The sequence below is a fragment of the Stomoxys calcitrans genome, chromosome 2 (assembly GCF_963082655.1).
Source record: "Stomoxys calcitrans chromosome 2, idStoCalc2.1, whole genome shotgun sequence".
Classification (NCBI taxonomy): domain Eukaryota; kingdom Metazoa; phylum Arthropoda; class Insecta; order Diptera; family Muscidae; genus Stomoxys; species Stomoxys calcitrans.
The window spans coordinates 178551735-178575336 of record NC_081553.1 but is presented as its reverse complement, the minus strand read 5'-3'; the positions used below and the strand labels follow the sequence as shown (position 1 = coordinate 178575336).

The 23602-nt window shown below is 34.2% G+C and overlaps 1 protein-coding gene across 1 annotated transcript in view; it reads right to left on the bottom strand.

Annotated features, from left to right (window-relative positions):
- Positions 1-934: 934 nt before the first annotated feature.
- Positions 935-23602, bottom strand: part of LOC106088177 (neurogenic locus protein delta) — a 48320-nt gene continuing 25652 nt past the window's right edge. The window contains exons 4-6 of the mRNA XM_013253563.2: positions 18244-18492; positions 11997-12051; positions 935-4446 (exon numbers count right to left, since the gene is read on the bottom strand). Of these exons, the coding sequence (XP_013109017.2) occupies positions 2661-4446; positions 11997-12051; positions 18244-18492 (2090 nt within the window). The 3' untranslated portion in view covers positions 935-2660. The remainder of the gene's footprint in view (positions 4447-11996; positions 12052-18243; positions 18493-23602) is intronic.

The window sequence follows — 23602 nt, the reverse complement described above, 5'->3', positions numbered from 1 at the left end:
AGCGGTGGTTATTCTCTCCTAATGCTGGCGACATCTATGAAACTTCTCCGCAAAGAGGTGACGCACTGCAACCCCCGGTTAGGACTTGCCTTTAAGAAGTAGGCCCTTTATCATCGAGCCTAACACTTGAATCGGACAGCACTCAGTGATGGAGAGAGAGAGAAGTTTGCCCCAGTTCCTTTAAGGAATTTGCAAAAGTTCAACAAAGGACCCAAAAGCTCAGCTAAGAGCTTGAAAGCTTTCAACAACTCTCTAGAGCTTAAAGCTTAAAAAAGATCAAAATACTGAGAAGCTAACAAAAGCTCAAAAATTTACATTAAAATTTCCACATTTTTAATGAAAAAAAAAAAAAAATTATTTATGCCCCCTTCTCTTCCCTTGCAAAAATCACACCCCCTAACCACCAACAATCCAGGTTTTAGCAGCTTTGTCATTTACTTTTCGTTCCTTAATGGATCTTGCCAAAGGACCCAAAAGCTCAGCTAGGAGCTTGAAAGCTTTCAACAACTCTCTAGAGCTTAAAGCTTAAAAAATATCAAAAAACATGGCTAGAAGCTAATAAAAGCTCAAAAATTTCCATAAAAATTACCCCCTTCTCTTCCCTTGCAAAAATTACACCCCCTAACCACCAACAATCAAGGTTTTTGCAGCTTTGTCATTTACTTTTCGTTCCTTAATGGAATTTGCAAAATGACCCAAAAGCTCAGCTAGGAGCTTGAAAGCTTTCAACAACTTTCTAGAGCTTAAAGCTTAAAAAATACCAAAAAACCTAACAAGAAGCTAATAAAAGCTCAAAAATTTATATAAAAATTTACAAATTTTGTATGAAAAAAAAAAATTTATCCTCCTTCTCTTCCCTTGCAAGGTTTTTCAGCTTTGTCATTAACTTTTCTTTATGCTTCATTTTGTGTTTATAAATAAAAAGAATTGTGTGTTTGTTTACAAATTTTTTCAATGTAAAATTTATTATTTTTTCGCATAGAAATTTCAAACAAAAATAGTAAAAAAAAATAATAAAAAATATGAAATTGATCACTATTTTTTTGTTTTTGTTATAGAATATGAGGGGTAGAAATGAAAAATTTAGTAGGTAGGTTTGTTTTTTTTTCAAAATGTCTTCTTCGTTTTGTGTTTTGCGGTTTGTCTTTTGTTTTGTTTTGTTTTTTATATAAAGTTAGGGTTTGTTGTTTTTAAATTAAACTATAAAAAGAAATATCATATAAAAATTAACATAAAAACTAAAAAAAAAAAATCTTGTATACAAATAGAGTTTTTTTTTTCTTGTTTAAGTCAAATAGTTGTTTTTGTGTTTTTTTCCAATTCGTTTGTTGTTCTGTTTTTTTGTTTGTTTTCTTTATATTATTTATTTTTATATATATGTATAGATAAACTTAAAAATATTTAAGGTAAAACTAGTATATACATTAAAAGCTCTTTGCATAAAAAAGAGCTTAAACTTAAAAGAAAAAAATCTAGAGCAGGATTTAAGGATTGGCAAAGGGGTGGGTAGGGGAAAACAAAACTTAATATATTTTAATAAAAAATATATTAGATTTAAATAAATTTAAAAAAACATAATAAGGCTTTTTTTTTGAAGGGTTATGGGGTATGAGGGGAGGGGAATAGAGAAAAAATATTCAAACTTTAAATATTCATATATATACAAAAAAAGTTTAAGTTTTCTTTTTTAAATAAATTTTGAACATGCGTCAAGTATTTTTGTTTTTGTTTTAAGGAAAGGAGTTGGACAGGATTTGGTTAGGACATCTAGAATTAGGGAAAGATTAAAAGCTTTGTCTTTTTGTTTTTGGTATTTCAAAGAGTCAATATAAATTTACATAAAAAATCAGCTTTAAATCTTTTGGGGAAAAAAATTTCCATAGAAAAAATTATTGTTGGCTGAATGACCATAGAAATAATAAAGAGTTGAAAAAGCATTATGGAAAGAATGCCATGATAGTAAAACCTAAAGAGAGGAATGTGTACAGTAAGCAGTTTTCGTTTTTGTTTTTTCATTCATTAGAGTTAAGGAAATTCTTGTGAGTAAACTTCTACTGTTCTTTTTTTTTCACTTAATAAACATTTCATTTAAGTATTTTTTTGTTTTGTTAAATAATTCCTTTGTTTAATTTTAAATATACACAATTTTTTGTTTTATTTTAAAGTAAAACTTTTTAGTTAATTTTTCATATAAATCAGTCCTTGTTTTCTTTAAACTTATTTATAGAGGGGGCTAGAGAGAGAGAGGGATAGGCATAGTATGACAGAGAGGGATAGGCATAGTATGACTCTCTGAAAGTTCTAAGAGCACAACTCAAAAAGAGAGCAATGGAACAAGTCATTCATATAGCAGTTAAAGAGAGCGAGAGAGAGAGAGCGGTAGTTATTGAAAAAGAGAGATGTATAGTTTAAAGAGTAGCTAGCGATAGTTAGGTGAGCGTAGTTCTTGAGATATTGGGGGGAGTGGGGGGCTAGTGGAGATGTCGTCGTTTGATCGTTCGTCTTGTAAAAAACACATACATATATTTATAAAAATATTCAACAGCGCTTGGTTTCCTTAAATCTTCATTTTTGTTTTTGTTTTTCTCTTGTTTTTTTTTTCTTGTTTAAACTTTACACCTAAAATTTGTTGTTTTGCCTACTTGTCCTATGAGTGTGTCTTATATATGAGGAGTACCACATACTATAGATCTTTGGCCTGACGTCGCTACGCTGGCTGAGCTGGAGGCAGCCCCACAGCCGCCGGCCACACCCTGGGCCGCCAGCGAGGGCCATCTCTGGGAGCAGTATGCACTCTCTCCCAGCACGGAGATGCGTTTGCCCTCCGCCGCATTCGAGGAGCTGGCTCCATACTCTTTGGTTGTGGCATGTGTGCTGTTGCTGTTGTGCGATACACCGCCGCCGGAGCCTCCGTTAGCGCCGCCCACAGCCCCCAATAGCTGGGAGGCCCTATGCATTAGGGAGGGATCTGTGTTCAATTGCTTCTGGGACTTGGCCCTTTGCAGGGGCTGGATTTGGCCCACACCACAAAACTCCGAGTTGGCATTGTTATCGGCAGCATAGTTGGCCAAGGCGCCGCCATACAAAGAGGTATTCATCAGGCACTCATCGGTTGTGGCCGAGCTGGCAATGTTGTTCACCGACTTGTCCCAGGTATTTTTGATGATATTCGGATTGGAGTTGTCAAAGGTCAGGCCGGAACTGGAGCCGCGTTTCACCCCCAAGGCAGCCACCGCCACACTCGAGAGACCACCCGCATTGTGATGTAGCGTGGCCACAGCATTCTGTTCGTTCTGTTTGCGCGCCTCGGCATCATCCTTTTCCTGGGCACGCTTGCGTTTACGTTTCATGCAAAATACCACACAAGCTGCTATCACAGCCACCAAGGGCATGGCCACCGACAATATGGCAATCAGTATGACTTGACCACTGGTCAGTCCATCACTGCGAGTGCTGGCCGCCTCATATTGGCGGGCATCAAAAGTCGCCGAAGCATAGGATTCCTCATCGCACTGCTGACCGCGAAAGCCCTGGGCACACACACAATGAAAGCTATTGACACGATTCACACAGGTGCCGCCATTGTGGCAGGGCGCCGAGCTGCACTCATCAATGTCCACCGAACAGTCTTTGCCCGTGAAGCCCGGACGACAGGTACACTGGTAGTCATTGCTGAGATTTTTGCAGGTTCCCCCATTCGCACAGGGTTTGGTTAGACACAAATCCACTTTGTCCGAGCATAGGGAGCCCAAGAAGCCGGGCACGCATTGGCAGCGAAACTGATTGATCATGTCTATGCAGGTGCCACCATTGTGGCAGGGATTGCCTTGACAATCATCGATGTTCTCCTCGCACAAGGCACCGGTAAAGCCGCTGGGACATTGACATTTATGCGAACCATTCGTAGTCACCGAACAGGTGCCACCATTGTGGCAAGGATTTGGGGCGCAGGTGTCAACATGGATCTCACACATAGCACCACTGTAGCCGGTGGGACAATCACACTGAAACCCCTTGGAGGTGTCGCGACAGGAGCCATGAATGCAGGGCTTGTCGGCACAGGTGACATCCTTGTCCTCGCACAGACGACCGGACCAGCCCTTCTTGCACTCACATCGGTAGCCACTTTTGGTGCCAACTTCAATGCAGGTACCAGAATTCTGACAGGGATTCTCGTCGGCACAAGAGTTAATTTCAAATTGACAATCGGGACCATTGAAACCGGGACGACATATGCAAGTGTACAAACCTTGGCCGGTGTTGTGGCAGGTGCCATCATTCTGGCAGGGATGATGATTGGTGCAGTAGTTGAGATCTTGATTGCAGAATAGGCCACCCCAGCCTTCGTTGCAGATGCATTGCCAGGGTTTGGTGCATGTGCCATGAACGCAGCCGGGATAGGCTTCGCATTCGTTGCAGAGAGGTCCTTTCCAGCCAGTTTGGCAGCTAAAATGAGAAATAAAAAAAACCGGGGGAAATTAGTTAACAAAAACTTGCAAATAGAAGAGGAGAGGAGAGGAAAAATGGAAACTAAAAGGATTTTCTTATATCAAAAAAGGAGTCGGAAAACGAAACTCAGAAGCCAAATCGGGAGATCGGTTTATATTATCGGAAATTATACCAAAACACCACTTGCAAAATTACAGCCAAATCGGATAAGAATTGCGCCCTCTTGCGGCTCAAGAGGTCAAGACCCCAGATCGGTTTATATGACAGCTATATCAGGTAATTAACCGATTTGAACCATACTTAGCACAGTTTTTGGAAGTCACATCAAAACACCTCATAAAAAATTTCAGTCAAATCGGATGAGAATTGCGCCCTCTAGAGGCTCAAGAAGTCAAGACCCAATATCGGTTTATATGGCACCTATACCAGGTTATGGACCGATTTGAACCATACTTAGCACAGTTGTTGGATGTGATATCAAAACATTACGTGCAAAATTTCAGTCTAATCGGATAAGAATTGCGCCCTCTAGAGGCTCAAAAACTCAAGACCCAAGATCGGTTTAAATGACAGCTATATCAAAACATGGACCGATTTGGCCCATTTACAATCCCAACAGACCTACACTAATAAGAAGTATTTGTGTAAAATTTCAAGCGGCTAGTTTTACTCCTTCAAAAGTTAGCGTGCTTTTGACAGACAGACGGACGGACATGGCTAGTTCGTTGTCTTAAAATGTTGTCTTTATGGAGTCTTAGATGCATATTTCGAGCATGACGAAGTTAGTATACCCTCATCTTATGGTGGAGAGTATAAAAAGGAGTCAAGAGAAATTTTCATTAAATTTTTGAAGAAAATTCAGTTTAAAATGAATGAGAGGAGGCAATAAGGAGTAAAGAAGTACCGTTTGAATTCTCAATTGGCAAAGGAGAGAGTGTGAAAGAGAGAGAAACAAATAAAGTTTGAATTCTCAATTGGCAATGGAGAGAGTGCGTGAGGGAGAGAGTGTGTGTGAGAGAGAGAGACAATCTTTAAGTTTATTGCTACCAAAACAGCCTAGTGTTAATCGGGACTAACATGTTTTTTATACTCCTCTTTCCACCCACCCCCCCCTAAACAACACCCACACTGCTATTCTCTCAGGCCTTTATAGGTCTTGGGCTCATAATTTTTAATTAAGACGTGAATTTGCAAGTTTTTTTTTTTTTTTTGTGTTAAAGAACATTTATCACAACCTCTACTATATGCAGCTTGCCCCCCACCCCTCATGCTTCTCAAGCAGCGCCCAATAATCCACTGAAAACTGCAATGACGAGTGACTACTTTTTGCAAATGCCTTGCACTGTCCCATAAATAATGAATGAATGAATGCTTGTATGACACACAAACCGCGCAAGTTTGTTGGATGGATTGAATTGTCGGACGGACGGACAAAGTCAAACGCTGCTGCTTGCTGACTGGTTTCTGCTTAAACCATCCCATATAAGAGTCGTTAAATTAATCGTGAGAAATTATTTGCAAAAATGGTCACATATTAAGCAAAAACAAAAACAAAAATGAAAAGAAAAACAAATGACGGCACTCCGCACTCTCCTACGTAATGTGTGACAGACAGACGGACAACCTTAAACCATAAAAAAAGCTGAAGGAAATGCAAAACTATCATTAAAGGCAAGGCCTCAAATGCATGCATATGGGGAAATAGGTTTGAGTTTTTGTTGTTGTTTCGTTGAAAGAACCAAATTTCGCGCTATTTTAAAACGGAGTTTTGCATTTCTTTCAAGTTTAGTTTTTTTTTTTTCATTCATTCATTCAAAGGAATGGGGTCAGGATGTTTCAGTTTTTTTCTTTTGGCTGAACAGGTGATTGCCTTTTGTTGAAAAGAAAAATCACCAAAAACTCCATAAAACCCCTAAAGGGCCTTTGCCTTGGCCACCTTGAGTTTACACTCTTTTTTTTTGTTTGGTGGTGGACAAGAAACCACCAATGATTTATTTGCATTTCTTAGCCATTGATTACGTTTCAGTTATGACCAAAAATTTCATCTTCATGGGTTTCATCAAGCCATAGCTAATGGAGAGCAATGTTCACTACTGGCCTCAACAACAACAACAACAGCAACATTCACCCTGTTAGCCAGCCAGTCGACCAGCTATTGAGTGGATTGCGCAGCCGCAGCTTTTTGCTTCGTTTACTTATTTCACACATGGCTTTGATTCAAAAAAAAAAAAAAAAAAAAAACAAAACCCCCAGGCAGCGGGCGGGTGTTGTTGGTTTTGATTTTCATATATGCTGGAGTTTTTTTTCATTCAACATCATCATCTCTGTTATAGCTCTTGAATTCATTCGTTTTCGAGTGCGTTGTATTGTCTTTGGTATTTTGATTTGATTTAATGAAGCATTATAAATTTTTGTTAAAAGAAAAGTAAAGTAGACACCTTAGCGTTCATACATACATTTAATGAAGTGATCTTGTTAAATTTTTTTTTCTCATTGTTTAAGGAGAGCCAACAATTTGCAATACTTTCAAAATGTGTCAAATGTATCAAATTTATCATTATCTTCATTTGTTGTTGCTTAATAAAATTTTGGAAGACAAAAAGAGGGCGAATTGCTTGCTAAAGACAAGACATTGATGCGTTGAAATTTTGAATACATTTGAAATCAATAAAGAAATTCACACTTAAATGATGAAAATAATTGAAGTTGAAGCGAATATTTAAATATTTTAAGGTCACATATAGAGATGAGATACTTAAGCAACAGGGGGCGGCTAGCTATGCTTTGATCATGCAAAGCGTGAAGATTTCTACTTTCTCAAGAGAGAAAAAAAAGATACCAACAAAAGAAAAAGGTTGACAGATATAGTTATGCATGGTTGACATATATTAATATTTCAAAAAAAAAAAATAGTTTTTGGATTCGTTTCAAGATAAGGCAAATCTAAAGGCTTATAAAAATGAGTTTAAAATTGTAAGCAAAAATGAAATTCGGAAAAATCTAAATTTCCAAAATCTGAAAAAGTCTAGCAGGATCGATTTTGAAAGAATTAAGCTCTTTAGGAGCAAAATAACCAAAAAATACGACCATAAAAGCGCATATTTTTATCAGATTTCCAAGAAATTTTGTATAAGATATATTTTCTTCAATTTTTTTAAATTTTTTTTATTAATTTAAATAATTTTTTTTAATAAAAAAAATTAATAAAGAACTTTTAAATTCTTTTTTGCTATACTATTCTTTGAATAGAAAGCATTAAACAATGGCCTAAAGCCGGACAATATCCTGCAATGGAATCTCTCAATAAATAAAAAAAAATATAAATATAATATTTTTTTCTAAATAAAAAAATTTTCTTTTATAAAAAAATATTCTTTTTTTTCTATTTTAAAAAATGTAATTCCTCTAGTAAGATATAAATCCAAATTTTTTTTGTTTTTTATTTCATAAGTTTTTTTTATATATTTAAAAATAATTAATTTCAAATTTTTAGTTTATTTAAAAGTTTTAATTTATTTCTTATTTTTAATTTTTTGTAATGTTTTTATTTATACGTTTATTTTTTTAATTTTTCATATATTTGTTTTATTTATTAAAATTTTGTTTAAATAATTGTTTTAATTTTTAACGTATTAATTTTTTTTAGTTATTATTTATTTAAATAAATTAATTTCAAAATTTTAATTTATTTCTTATTTCTTATTTTGTTTTCATTTTTATTTTTTTATTTATTTTTATTTTTTTTTTAATTTTTTTAATTTTTTTTTAGTTTTTTTAAATTTTTTTTTGCTTAATTTTTTAAATTTTTGTTATTTTTATTTTGTTAAACAATTTTATAGTTATTTTTTTTTAATTTTTTTTTTGTTTAAATCTTCAAATTAATTTTTTTGCATAATTTTTTTTTTATTTAAAAATAATTTTTAAATTATTTAAATTTATTTTTAAAGTTTCAAGTTCCTTAAATATTTATAGATTTTTATAAATATTTTTTTTTGGGAATATAAAAATTTTTTTATATCTTTTTTTTGTTTTAATTAAAAAAAATAAGAAATTTTGTTTGTTTGTTCCTGAAATAAAAATAATTTTTGAAATGATTTTAAACAAATTTTTAGTTAATTTTTTTTTAATTTTTGTTTTAATTTTTTTTTTAATTTTTGTTTTAATTTTGTTAATTTTTTTTTGCTTAATTTTTAAAATTATTTTATTTAAATTTTGTTACACAATTTTCTAATTATTTTTTTTTTTGTATAAATCTTTAAATTTAAATTATTTTTAAATTATTTAAATTTATTTTTAAATTTTTTAATTCGTTAAATATTTGAAGATTTTTATTATTTTTTTATTTTTTTTATTTTTTTTATTTTTTTTTTATTTTTTTTTATTTCTTTTTTATTTATTTTTTTTTATTTTATTTTTTTTATTTTTTTTTTATTTTTTTTATTTCTTTTTTATTTATTTTTTTTTTTTATTTTATTTTTTTTTTTTATTTTTTCTTTTATTTTATTTTTTCTTTTATTTTATTTTTTCTTTTATTTTATTTTTTCTTTTATTTTATTTTTTCTTTTATTTTCTTTTTTTTTATTTTTTTATTTGAGTGTTTTATTTTTTTTTTATTTTTTTATTTTATTTTTATTATTTTATTTTTTTTATTTGAGTGTTTTATTCTTTTTTTCTTTTTTTTATTTTATTTGTTATTTTTGTTTATTTTATTTGTTATTTTTTATTTTATTTGTTATTTATTTTATTTTATTTTTTTTTTTTGTTTTAAATTATAAAAAAAAAAAATTTTTTTTGAAAAATTTTTTCCTAAACTTCTCTATGCCAATCAGTAGCTGTTACTAACCAACAAAACAAATCGACTTATCTACAGCAAATAAGACCTCCAAAGTAAATGTTGTTGATTTTAAATGAATTATGCACGATTTTCAAAAAAAAAACAATCCATTAGGAGTTACTCATACACCATTCAATACCAGAGACTAAAGCAACGTCTTTGTTCTGGCAGCGATGAGTGTGAGGCATTTTAATGCTAAAAGCTAATGGCGTTGGTGATGGTGGTGTCGACTCCAGTTTCACTGCCATTTCTAGTGGCAAGTATGAACTTTATAGAGGATTTGTTTCAAGTTGTTGTTGTTGCAATTTGTGTTTTTTTTTTATAAATTTCTAGATAGATAGCCAAGTTTTGCATATTATAATGCATCTAAGTTACCAGCAAACAAAACACTCCTCACTAAAGCAAAAACAAAAGATGGCAAAAAAAAAAGAAACTATTGAAAATATGACACACCTTATGCAGTATTTAGTTTTCTGTATTTTTGTTGTTTTTAATTTTCAATTTGTTTTGTTTTTGATTATGCGGCAAGAGCAAGGGGTTGGTTGGCAGTTTGCTGGATATTTATTTTGAACTAAAAGGGCATGAACATTAAAATAAAGACCAGTGGCTCATGAGTTCTAAAGTCAGTCTAATACTACCGCAAAAACATTTTTTTATACATTTGAACGCAAAACCTTTGGAATGCATAGAACTCCAATGTGCTGGTATAGCTGAAGTTTACTATTACAATCTTTGATGGTGTTGACAAAAATTTCCCACCATATTTTTGCCATTAAATCATCACAACTCAAAATTCATATCTCAAAGTTCTTGCTGGCTGTCTTACTCCAGGTGTAAAACAAAACCTTTTGCTGATCTATGGCAAATATTTGGTGTTATTTTCGTTTTGTCATAAAACTCAGCTGATTTTCACAAAGTTTGAAAACTGAGCAGGAAGCCGCAGCAGAAACTTGGAGCGTATAGGAGAATTTGCCCCTCAGACAAGCCAGGTTGACTGGCTGGCTGGCTGGCTCATCTTTTAGTATGTCTTTTCTTTTTTTTTGCAAAAATGGGGCTCAGGGAAGTTTCTGATTATTATTATTTTGCTTTTTGCGTTGTTTTTTTTTTTTGTGCAGCCTTAGTCTGAGCTGTTCGTAGTTTGTGTTTGGTTTTGCTTGTATTATGCTGAAATCAGCAATTTTGTGGTTTTTTTGGTTTGGCCAAGGGAGATGATGGTCTGATTGTAGTCCGTCCATCTTTCATCTACTCAAACTTCAAACATTGAAATTTTCAAACGGAAATCACACATTAAAAAGCTTCAAGCAATTTAAGTAATTTTGGAAAATTACAATTCGAAAACAAAGAAAAACACAAACAAAAACAAAAAGGCCCAGCAAAAATCATAGCAGGTGCTGGCTCAGTAATAAAGATTTCAAAGTGATCGATATATTCTGAATTTTTGGCCTAGCTTCGTTAGGCTCATAGCAACCATGAACCCAACCTCTTTTGTTTATTTCATTACAAATGTGGTCTATTTGTGTGTGATTTTTTTTTTTCCAAAAACGTTTAAGAATCCGCTTCTTTTTTTTTAGTCTTCTGCTTTGTCTTGTTGCCTGGCCATTATAGGCCACCGATGACTTCGCTGAACAGACAGACGGACAGACAGAGAGTTATACAAAAGTATAGCCACCAATAAATGCTTTTAGCCAAAGTGTGGGAATGTTTTAATAATTCTACACACATAACATGTCATAAAATCAAACAACTTCACTTACATACGCTAGCACAAGCGCGGCCAGTAGGAGCAGCAGACCCACAAAACGATCTGATGTCACTTGGTGGCCAATGCATACAAAGAGAAACAACGGCAGCAGCAGCAGCAGCAAGAAAGCAAAAGCTGACTCTACCCTGCCACGACAAGAGGCTATCACCAATGGCACTCGTACTCGTATGTAAAATAAGTACTACTTTGGCTGGTAATCTTTGAAGTTTATGATATTTAGTTTTTAAATCAACAACACTCGATAAGTACAGTGGTGGACAAAATTCAAGCATAAAAGGTAAAATTTTTGAAAATTAAAAAAAAAAAAATTTTGGTAAAAGGGTAGTTTTTGAAAGATATAGGCATTCAGACATCAAAAAATGGTGGGACCCTTCCACATAAACCTATCCACTGATTTCGCTTCTTGACTCCATGCAAGGAGCCTTCATACCTAATGGTTTATCGGCTCCCTGATGTTAAATATACACAAGTTTGGCCATACTAATGTCGAGCCTTAATTTTCCTCACTAAAATATTTGCTTTTGACTGTTCCCACGAACAACGCCTCTTTAATGTGAAAAATAGCCAGGCCAGATACCCATGAAAAAGGCAAAAAAATAAAAAATAAAAAAACTAGAGAAATGCAAGTACTAAAAATGTCTAAGTGTAAGCAGCAGTTTTTGTTTACATGGAAAATGCCTTCATTATGGATTTTGCATACGAAATTTTTCTTCGCTTTTTTTCGCTTTTTAAATAATAGGTGAAGGCTGCCAAGAGGCCAAGAATATAACTTTTTTTTCGAAAGAAACTCGAAAATGGTTGACAATTCGAAGAAATGGGACATGATATGATTTTGCAAAAGAAGTTTGAGTGGCCACAAGGGAGACAGACAGATCAAATGAGCACAAAAGATCGAGATGGGAAAGGGATTGTTGAAAGGCATAGTTAGTAGTAAATGGGGAAAATACTTACATGCATTGATTTGGCTTATCACAATGACCATGTTCACAACCTTTGGCACATTTGGCTAAAATTAAAGAAAAGAAAAGAAAAGAAAAAACTGTTAAAAATTGTTGAAAATACAAATGTTAAGACAATAGAAAAAGAAAGGAAATTTAAAAATAAAAATTAATAAAAAAAAAGTTGAAAAAAATATATAAAAAATATGTAAAGAAAATATATTGAAATATAATAAAATATTAAAAACATTCTGATATCTCCGGCTGCTGACCGTAGGGTTCTCTGTTTTCATTACAAATTGAAAAACAGAAAAAAATTATTTTTAAAGGTAGGTAGAAATTGTGTTGCTACAATAGCATTGTCTGGTTTCGTTGGTCTAGAGGTGGTAAAATATCGATGGCACTATCGATACAATCGATATTTTATTTTTTGTCTGAATATCGATTGCAATTTCTCTTAAAGTGGTAAAATTAAATTTTTGACAAAATTTACCAAAAAAACAGCGATCCGACACTGAATGTATTGTACGCTTATAGGGGGCATTGCGCCTACAGAGGGCATTGCGCCTATAGAGGGCATTGCGCTTATAGAGGGTATTGCGCCTATAGAGGGCATTGCGCCTATAGACGGCATTGCGCTTATAGAGGGCATTGCGCCTATAGAGGGCATTGCGCTTATAGAGGGCATTACGCCTATAGAGAGTATTGCGCCTATAAAGGGTATTGCGCTTATAGAGGGAATTGCGCTTATAGAGGGAATTGCGCCTATAGAGGGCATTGCGCCTATAGAGGGCATTGCGCTTATAGAGGGCATTGCGCCTATAGAGGGCATTGCGCTTATAGAGGGCATTGCGCCTATAGAGAGTATTGCGCCTAGAGGGTATTGCGCTTATAGAGGGAATTGCGCCTATAGAGGGCATTGCGCTTATAGAGCTTTGCGCTTATATAGGGGATTGCGCTTATAGAGGGCATTGCGCCTATAGAGGGCATTGCGCCTATAGAGGGCATTGCGCCTATAGAGGGCATTGCGCCTATAGGCTAGATACATTGCGCCTATAGGCTAGAATTCGTACAATTATTTCTCTCATGACTTCCAACTGTCACTTCTCATGTTCGTTGGAAATATAGGTGACGGGAAAATAACGATAGTATCGATACTCTTGATATTTATTATTGGAAATATCGAAAATATTGAATGTTGCGGCCATCGATAGTTTTCCAGCCTTCATCGCGATTTTGTGTGGCACCACACCAAACCCAACGGTAGGAGTTGCCAAACTGGATACATGTCTCTCTCATTTGCGTATGAAATAATTTTTTTTCTTAATATTGTTTTCCTTTTTTATTTTACTCATTTATTTTTTTCTTATTTTCTATTTATTGGGTTACCCAAAAAGTAATTTTTTAAAAGAATGAACTTTAATCAAATATATTTTTTTTTTAACTTTTTTTCTAAAGTAAGCTAAAAGTAACAGCTGATAACGGACAGAAGAAAGAATGCAATTACAGAGTCACAAGCTGTGAAAAAATTTGTCAACGCCGACTAAATGAAAAATCCGCAATTACTTTTTGGGCAACCCAACTATTCTAGATATCCGACCCATTGACATACAGATTAAATGTAAGGCAGCCACTGCGGCTATGAGACTTAAGGCGATGGGAAAATGGATTGAGGATGGGAGCAGCTCACACCATCGCGGTATAATCGAGGCGACGATAGGAAACCTGGAAGGAAGTGGAGAGGTTTCCGATCGGATACCTGAGATGAACCTTGAAGTCGAGTGCGAGATACTGCTGCCATCGGTACAGTCTTGGATTGACGGAACCCTAGTATTGCCATCTGGAAGATCATGTTACACGGATGGATCAAAGCTAGAGGACAGAGTGGGCCTGGGGGTTTACATTGAGAACCCAGGGACTGAGATCTCTTTTAGAGTGCCTGACCATAATACGATCCTGCAGGCGAAGATCCGGGCTATCACGGATCTTTTTTTATTTAAAGATGCTGTTTTACTTCAAAAATATTTTTTTATTTATTATTGGTATTATTTTTTTTTTATCTTATTTTTCACTATTTATTTTAGCTGATTTACAAATAAAATGCACTCAAAAATAATATTGCCCTTTTTATTACAGCTGCTGCGCGCAGCGCATAGAATATACAACAAAAGCTCTGCAATTTCAAAGTAATTTTTAAAGAATTTTTCCAATCAAACTGCAAACACATTTTTCCCCCCCCCCAACTAAGCCTAAGAGAGCAGACTTTGGCAGGCATTCAATCAAGAGGAGGCTGGGGGGGAGGGAAGTGGGTTTAAAAAAAATCTCATGGTCAAAATATTCTCAGCCTCTGAACAAAAAACAGATCCCATGATCTTCTTTTGGCCGATGATCAGCAACAGCAGCAAAACAGCAACAGCCACAATGCAATGGCAATGATGGCCGTCGACCATGCGCAAAACATGTTTTAAAATAACAAAAAAAAAATGAAACAGCTAAAGAACTTTAAGCGAGCCAGCCAGCAAGCAAAAAAAAGCATCTGTTTAAAAAGGGCTTTTTAAAGTTGGCCATAAACAGAAAACGTGCCAAACATTATTCCTCTTGGCCCACCATCATCATCATCGTCATCATGGAATACCTATGGTTGTCTATATACCAAAAGGACTGGTTGTCTTCAAACCAAATGCTATAGATTTTCATTCAATAACTTTTTAACTAGCCAGTGAAGTTACAAACAGAGGGCGCTGGCGGTGATGATGATGATTATGGTGGTGTTGGTGGTGGTTTAGAGTCTTATAAAACCCGGCTAAGACCAGACTAGCCAAACCTGGAGCATAAGGAGTTGGGAAAAAATCTCTGTTGGTTGTTTTTTTTTCTTCACCACACATTTTCAAAACGTGCTGGTTACACAGGCAGGCAAAAGAGCAAAGATTCTTAGGAAAATTTCAGGTTTTTCCTTGGCTATAATTTTTACTATGCGCTGCCCATGTATGGGTGAACCACTATGAGTGACTATGAACTTTGTAATGCCAATAATGGTAAAATGCTTTTAATTTTCTAGTTATTGCATTATAGAAAGTGAATACAACTAGACTGGTTGGGTGGGTTTTTGCTGGCCTTATGTTAAAAGTGTTTGGTCTGGGCTGGCTCTATCCGCTGAGACACATGTGGGGTATGGGGAAAAAAGATTCACACGCCCTCAAGGATAATGATAAACGTGGAGTGCATGTTGTTACCAATGCCGCTGCTGCCGAAGATGATAAGTTAAGCAATCTAGTAGAGGAGGAAAATGATTTTCCAGGAATTTTTCTATAGAGAAGCTACACAACAACACTTTCACTGGCTAGGATAATTTTCTCAAAAAAAAAGACTTTCTCACAAAAGTGAAAAATTCCTATATTGCCTTAACCAATTACTTTGAAAGGAAGCTGAGGGTTTTTTTTTAATCTATGCTTAAACGGCTATTAGGGGGTGGGGGGTTTACTTTAAGGTTAACACTTGAAAACGTCATTGTTTTGGCTTTCATTTCAAGCACCTCAACCACTACCACCACCTTACCGAAAATCAATTGAAAATCAAATCAAATTAAATGATTCGACAGAAAATTCTCAATGGTCCCAAAATGAAAACAAAAACAACAACCCCACCAAAAACCCAACTCAAGCTAACCAAAAAAAAATCAATGAATTTCCTATAAACAAATTAAATTGTAATTATTGAAAAAAAAATTTTAAATAAATATTGAAATGAGAGGTAAATGTGATCAATGAATTTGAATAGTCAGCCTATGGAAAAAATCCAAAAAAAAAAATCCATTTGTCATCAAGACGGCAGACTGATAGACAGTCATCAGAGGAGTTTTTCTTTGAAGACATTAAAAAAGACCCTGATTTTTTTTTTAGAGGGGGAAAACTGGTTTGACCCTTAGCCATAGCACCAACAACAAATAAATCAATAGATATTTCTCTTGTTGGTGGGCATACTCCAACTCCGAAGAAGAAAAAAAAAGTGTTATCATAAATTAAACAAAATAGAGGGAAACGTCTTAGCTCCACAAACGCCAGTTAAGGTAAAAAAAAAACACACCACACCACACTGCCATTGATAACCACGATTTATGGTGTGTGAGAAAATTTTGTTGAATTGTAAAGTTTGTTGATGAAACAAAACAAGAATGAGCAACCCAGAAAACAAAAACCTTTAAATTAGAAATTTGAAAAATCATACATACACTGAGCAGACACAATCGACAACAGCAGCCAGCAATACAGAGGCCTTAGAGGGCAAGCAAATAAACCTTTAGCAAACCGACAGCATCCGTTCAAGAAATGGTTTGACTGATCCCCCTCCAAAAAAAAAAATCCCAAAAAAAAGAAAAGAAAACCAAAAGTAAAAGAACAAAGACCCGCGCTGCTTTGCTACCATTCAAGATTTGTTAAATGATGTTTAAGAAGTGGCATAAGAACCCAACCAAACCAGTAACTACTAAAGTATAAGAAATGCATCTGAAGGAACCTTTTTCCTCTCTCTCTCTCTCCTGTCTGTTCTGCTTTCGTTTCAGGAGGAGAGCACAGCTTAGCACACTCAACAGAAAAAGATACTTTTGCTGTATGATGGCTCTGGTTTGGTTTGCCTTGGCTGCTGCTGCTGCTGCTGTTGCTTCACAGAACAAAATGAAATGATGTTGGAGTTTAGTAAAAATCTTCCCACGCCCGTATTAGGGCATTTAAGGGTATGCGGAGAGGGTTTTGTTTTTTCGTAAAACAGGCAGGTAAAATGTACCATCTTAGGCACAACACACACACACACCGAAAACCCATACACTTGCATCAAGACTTTACAGTAGTTTCCTGGCTGGCCACTACTGCAGCAGCACATTGTTAGTGTAATGAATTCACGGTGTGTGCTCCAACAGCCCAAGCAAGGACAGACGACAGGAGCGCATAGAAAGACAAACAGACAGACAGACAGTTGGATGGATGGATGGATGGTTAAATGCGAGGGATTCCTGTCGTCTTACCAAAGAGTATGCGTTTTTATTTGGAGATTCTTGGTGAGAGTGTGTCTGTATATTCAAAACTTTGAACAAAAAAAATCTACCAAATATCCGTAGCAGATCTTTAAAAGAAAAAAACATTTTTTTCGGGCATAAACATGGAACAAAATACCTGTTTATGAAAAGGAAGTGTATGTTTATCTTTAAACAACACACAAACACTAGCACCAACAAAAAAACGCAGATCCCTTTTCTTCTTCCATGTGATGCCAACATTAATATTAAGCGAAAGAGTATTGGGCTCTTCTCTTTCGGGTTATCTGTGGAGCGGTGAAAAAAAAAACCTTTTGGCGAATGAAAAAATCAAGCAACGTAATTCATATGACGGATGTTGATTATACACCTCTACTTAGATAGCGAGTAATGAGATATAAGCAGGATTCCAAAAAGTTATAAAAAAAAATTGAAAAACACAGCTGGCTTGCGTTTTTATTTTTTAAGGAAAGGGGAAATTAACCAAGAAAAAAGGAATATTAAGCGAATTAAATCGCAGACTGTTTTTTTTTTTGGGGTGTTCTATAATTTACAAAAATCTTTGAAAGGAGTTTTGGGAACACCAAATATGTATCGGACATGTAGGAAGGGAATTTCGATGTGAATTACTTAGAGGAAATTTAAATATTGGTTCTTTTCCAGGCCAGCGTGAAGCAGAGGTTAGCATGTCCGCCTATGAAGCTAAATGCCTGGGTTCGAATCCTGGCGAGACCATCAGAAAAAATTTTCAGCGGTGGTTTTCCTTTCCTAATGTGAGGTACAATGCCATGTAAAACTTCTCTCCAAAGATGTGTCGCACTGCGGCACGCCGTTCGGACTCGGCTATAAAAAGGAGGCCCCTCATTATTGAGTTTAAACTTGAATTGGACTGCACTCATTGACATATGAGAATTTTGTCCTTGTTTCTTAGTGGAATGTTCATGGGCAAAGTTTGCAATTTGCAATTTGGTTCGATTCTAGTTGGGATTTCCCTTAGAAAAAAAGGTAGGAATTATTTTCCAAAAACTTCCCTTGAAGAAAATTCTTTTAAAAGTTCCCTCAGGCGAAATTTTGAATTTTTCTACCATCACTACCAAACTTTGCATGAAACGTCTTAAGCATAAAAGTAAAATGAAAAAAAATTTAGATTTGAATAATTTTCCATTCGCGATTTTTTTTATTTTATAGCTCAATTTATTGAAATATATTTCCTTCTTCCTGTTCTCATACTTACGTTTATCACAATAATCTCCTCTCCAGCCCGATAAACAAATAATTTCACCACTATCCGAGCAAGTGTAATGACCAAAGGGATCATCACGTGGACGACACAAATTGGCACAGCCCGAACCATAGTAATGAGGATCACAGGTAACACGAAAATCATATTCCAACCAGGTATACTGAGATTCTGATTTGTTGGTTTTCCATTCGGGCGAAACCTCCAAGACTTGTTGCACCGACAAACGTTGTATCAGTAAACCTAGAAAGAAAGGAAGAAAAAAAAATTAACATCAGTATGGGTTGTGGGTAATACTACATATATAGTTTAAATAATTCCCATGATATGCTGCCAAAGGTAACAAACTCATGAAATTATTAAATGAAGATTAATTATAAAACATTAGTAACCATATGAGGGTTAACATAAGACAACAACAGCAAAACAACAACAGTGCCGCAACTACAACTTGGAGTCTACATTTGAAAAAAGGAGGCTGGTCTTTACTTTGATTTAACCAAAAACTGAAGTGCAAGCAAAATGCATGGGATTCCTAAAAGCCCCTGCAACAACAAGACAATACAAAAGGTGGTACCACATAAAGAAGATGATGTGATCTCCCGGAAAGAGAAAAAAAAACCCAAAACACCAAAAGGAATGTTTTCGAAAATGATAAGAGATCTTAATGTTTCAACTCTCTAGACTTGCCCAAGAAAATTATCCCAAAGAAATTTGTTAAAAATTATATTAATTTTTGTTTTTTTTTTTTTTGGTTTTCATTGAAGGGCTTTTACCTTCCAATTGTTAGTACATCCCATATTTGTTATTGTTGTATTTTCATTTTGCTCTTTTTTTGTATTGTAAATACATTTCCACGAACGTACTTTAAACACACTCTGAGCACACGTACAAACAAATGAACGTTAAGGTACAATGATGGTGGTAAGTAGAAAAAAAACTATGGAAAACGTTTGTATGGCTTACAATTTGCAACAACAATAAAAACAAAACAAAAATTAAATAACAACAAAAAAAAATAGACAACATATTTTTTTTGCAAACAAACTATCGCCAACAATAGCAACAACAATAATTTCAAAATGATCATTGCATTGCTTGTATAACATTCAATATTCCGTACTCAGGTGTTGTTTATATGTAGGTACGATATATTTGCAAAGAGTTTGTTACTCATTGAATGGGGGGGGGGGGGGGGGGGAGAAAAACAACAACATCTCAACTCAACTCTCCGCAAACTACCACAACCAGCAGCAGCAGCAGCGACAACAACAACCATAACCGTGATGCCCATATACCTTGCCATGGTCTATAAAGTAAATTGCAGGTGCATGACTGCTTGAATGCTTGCATGTGGTGTAGTAAAACAAACCAACACTAACAACAACAACAACAAAAGAACAGCATAAATCTCCCGCAATGTTTAAAACACACTCTCGCATACTTATGACCAGCAAACGAACTAAGCAAAAACAAAAAACCAAACAATATTGATAATGTTGCATATGCCTTTTGCCGTTTTTTTGTTTTTACAGAGATGATGGTCGAACAAGAAAAAGAAGAAGGGAATTAAAAAAGAGCAAATGCAAAAGAAAAACAAACTATACAGACAGCCAAAAATAAAAAAAACTTAAAGAACAACAACAACAAAAAAACTATTAAAGCCAATGGTATAACTAACACATGCTGCAAATTATGCTGGTTGGTGTTAAAAACAACAACAACAACAGAAACAAATTGAAAGACATAGGCGTTAAAGACGGTTGTATTAGGAAGTTGAGGGAACACAAGTCTATAGAAGGGAATTTCAAGCATTCAAAATATGAGAAAAGAAGAATATCTTGGACCAAAACAGGGGAAAAAAGTAAAAAAAATAGAAAAAAAAAACAAAAATAATTTAAAACATATAAAATAATAAAATATATAGAAAAAAAATAAAAACAAAAAAAATTTCATTAAAAAAACAAAAAATAGAAAAAAAAAACATAAAAAAATAAAAAAATGGAAAATGGAAAATAGAAAATAGAAAAAACAGACAAAAAAACAATAGAAAAAAACAAACAAAAAAAATAGAAAAAACAAAAAAAAATTTTCAAAAAAAAATAGACAAAAAATAGAAAAAAAAACAAACAAAAAAATAGAAAAAAAAAGGAAAAAACAAAAATATAAAGAAAAAAACAGAATTATTGCATTATAACTGCAAATCGGACGAACATATATATGGAAGCTATATCCAAATCTGAACCGATTTTTTCCAATTTCAATAGGCTTCGTCTCTAGGCCGAAAAACATGCCCATACCAAATTTAAAGACGATCGGATGAAAATTACGACCTGTAGTTTGTACACAAATTAATATGGACAGACAGACGGACATAGCTAAATCGAATCGAATCAGAAAGTGATTCTGAGTCGGTATACTTATCAGTGGTCTATCTCTCTTTCCTTTTGCACTGAGTTATAATACCCTGTACCACCTACCTAGTTAAATCGAAATATGGTTAAATTTCTTAAAAACTCAAATATTTTCGTTTTTGCTTTTCTTGTTTTGCCTGTTATGCAGAAACATTTATGCCTTTGTTTTAATATTTTTTCAATATAAAAATTATTTTCATTTAACTACACTAATAATCATTTCCTTAGAACAATAATTGTGGTTTGACCACCACCACAAAACTCGAAAGGAATTTCAACAATTTGTGCTTGGAAATCATATAAAAATTTCTATTTGCCTGCCACAAAAAACCGGTTTTTTTTAATGCTGGAGGTTTTTGGTGTGTGGTGTGCCTGTCTGCCTTTTTTTGTGTTTTTTTTTCTAAATGTCCAACTTAAAGATTAACTAATGGCTTAAATTCTATAAACCACCTGTTGAAGCTGGCAACCCAAAAGCCCCAAGAGCCATGCCACAACCGACACACACACACATACAGAGCATAGTGACAATTTTTGAAAACTGCATAAACCTTGTTGGGGCCTAGACGATGACCACAAGGCATGACGATGACAACTGCGACAACGACGATGGTGGTGGTTGGTGGCGGCCACCATTAACATTTATGCGTTTTAGTGGAAAATCAACAATTTTGCGTGGCATTTTTCTGCATTTTCGTGGTGGTAAGAAGTTAAATTGGGTGCTGGGTGCCGGGCGCTGTTTGCCATCGTCGCATATTGGTCTGTGCCCAATTCAATTGAATTGGCGTTTGGGGTTTTTCGTGAGCTAGCCTGACGGCCTAGCTGCCCGGCCGTTTGGTTTGTGGTATGACAGGTTATTAGAAAACTTACAATCTATCTTGGTTGGTCGTTATGCCTTGAGATAGATATACGGTATATATAGTAAATATGTTTGTTATCTGCTTTTTTTTTTGGGGGGGTGGGGGGAAAGGGGTTTTAAGCATTTGATAGGTTGTGTAGTGCAAAAATTAACACAAACGCATTTACAAGCTGAGGTTTAGCCTCTATGGCGGTTTGTTGTTCTTGTTTGCCATTAAACGCACTTTTCCATTTGATAGTCATGCAACAAGGAAAAGCGTTAGAAAACTAATTATAAAAAGTTGTTTAAAGTGACAAGTTGGACATTAAGATAAACTAGACAAGACTTGAAAATATTTGGAAAATCTAAAAAAAAATCTTGAAACTAATAATTAGAGTATTTTTTCAGATTATCTCTCTCTCTCTCTCTCACTGTGACTTTAGACGCCATCTTCGGTGTTTAAAGCCAGAATTCCTTGAATACCCTTATAAAAGTTTAAGAACTTGAAGAGTTAACAAAATTAAAAAAAGAAGAGATAAGCCTTTAACACGACCAACTTAAACGCAGCCAGCACCAGCACCATCACCATGCATGCAGCAAAGAATGGCCTCCTCCTCTTTTTTTATTAAACAGCGCGATGTTGCATTTAAACATCATTGGCATTGGCAAAGATTAATTGTTATAATGGTTATAAATAAGCAACAGCAGCCACAAAAAGGTACAAAGCTACAACAACAACACAACTACAACTACAACTCTTAGAGGATGTTCGTGGCAAGGCTTCATGGCAGCAAATACCATCACCAGATTTCATGCCAAAAACCCGAAAAAAAAGACCATCAAAATCTGTGCGGAAAAAACTTGTTGCAGACAAACTGAGTTCGACAGGCGTAAACTTGCAAGGCAGCTTTACAAATAAACCGCATACAACACAACTGATTTGTGCTGCAACAGCCGCAGCCGCAGCAGCCAAAGTCTGCAACATATCAGCAACAAAACGAAAGACTTAAGCAACAAACCTGTATGCTAAGCACTGGCTATGACTGGCTCTTAGCATGTACGACTGTGTCTGTTTGTTATAGGCAATGGTGATGGAGATGGTGGCGGTGTTAAACAGCCTATTGCTGTTGTTGTAGTCGTTGCCACGATCATCTCAAATGTATGCGGGAGATCTACTACAACACGAAAAACGTTTAAAATAAATGAAATTAATCCTTGACAACATGTAGAACAAAGAACATGGCAACAAGAGCGAGCAGCAGAGGAAAAGGCAGGAAAACAACAACAACAACAACTCAACTGCAAAGGAATGCACCACTATTTGCCAGAGCGAGAGAGGAAGGGATTTGAAAAATCTTTAGTTTTTTCGTTCAAGGTATTACATCAACTGCCAAGATAAGCATCTTGAAGAAACGCAAAATGTAAAGGATGTAAAGGCAGACTAAGGCCGTGGAACGGCAGCAGGCAAGAAAATAATATGAAAATAACAGCAGGATGTCTAGTAAAGGCCCAAGAGGGGAAATAGAGAATAAAAATATTAACAAAAAAAAAATATTTAAAAAAATATATAGAAGGAAATAAATATAAAAAAATATACTAAAAAAAGTTTAAAAAAATATATAAAAAAGAAAGGCTCAAATTAAAAAAATCTTGAAAACTTGTTTTATACAAAAAAGAGTAAAAAAACAACAAACAAAAAAAAAAACGAAAAAAAAAAATAAAAACAAACTAGACATATATAAATACATAAAAAAGCACAAAAAATAAAAATAAATAAAAAATCAAAAAAAAAAAAAAATAAAAAAATCAAAAAAAAAAATAAAAAATAAAAAAATCAAAAAAAAAATAAAAAAATCAAAAAAAAAATAAAAAAATCAAAAAAAAAAAAATTAAAATAAATAAAAAAGAAAAAAAAATAAATAAAAAAGAAAAAAAAAATAAAAATAAATAAAAAAGAAAAAAAAAAATAAAAATAAATAAAAAAGAAAAATATATAAATAAAAAATTTAAAAGAAAAATAAATAAATAAAAAAATTTAAAAGAAAAAATAATTAATTAAAAAAGTAATTATAATAGAATTATAACAAAAAAAAAAAAAGTTTAA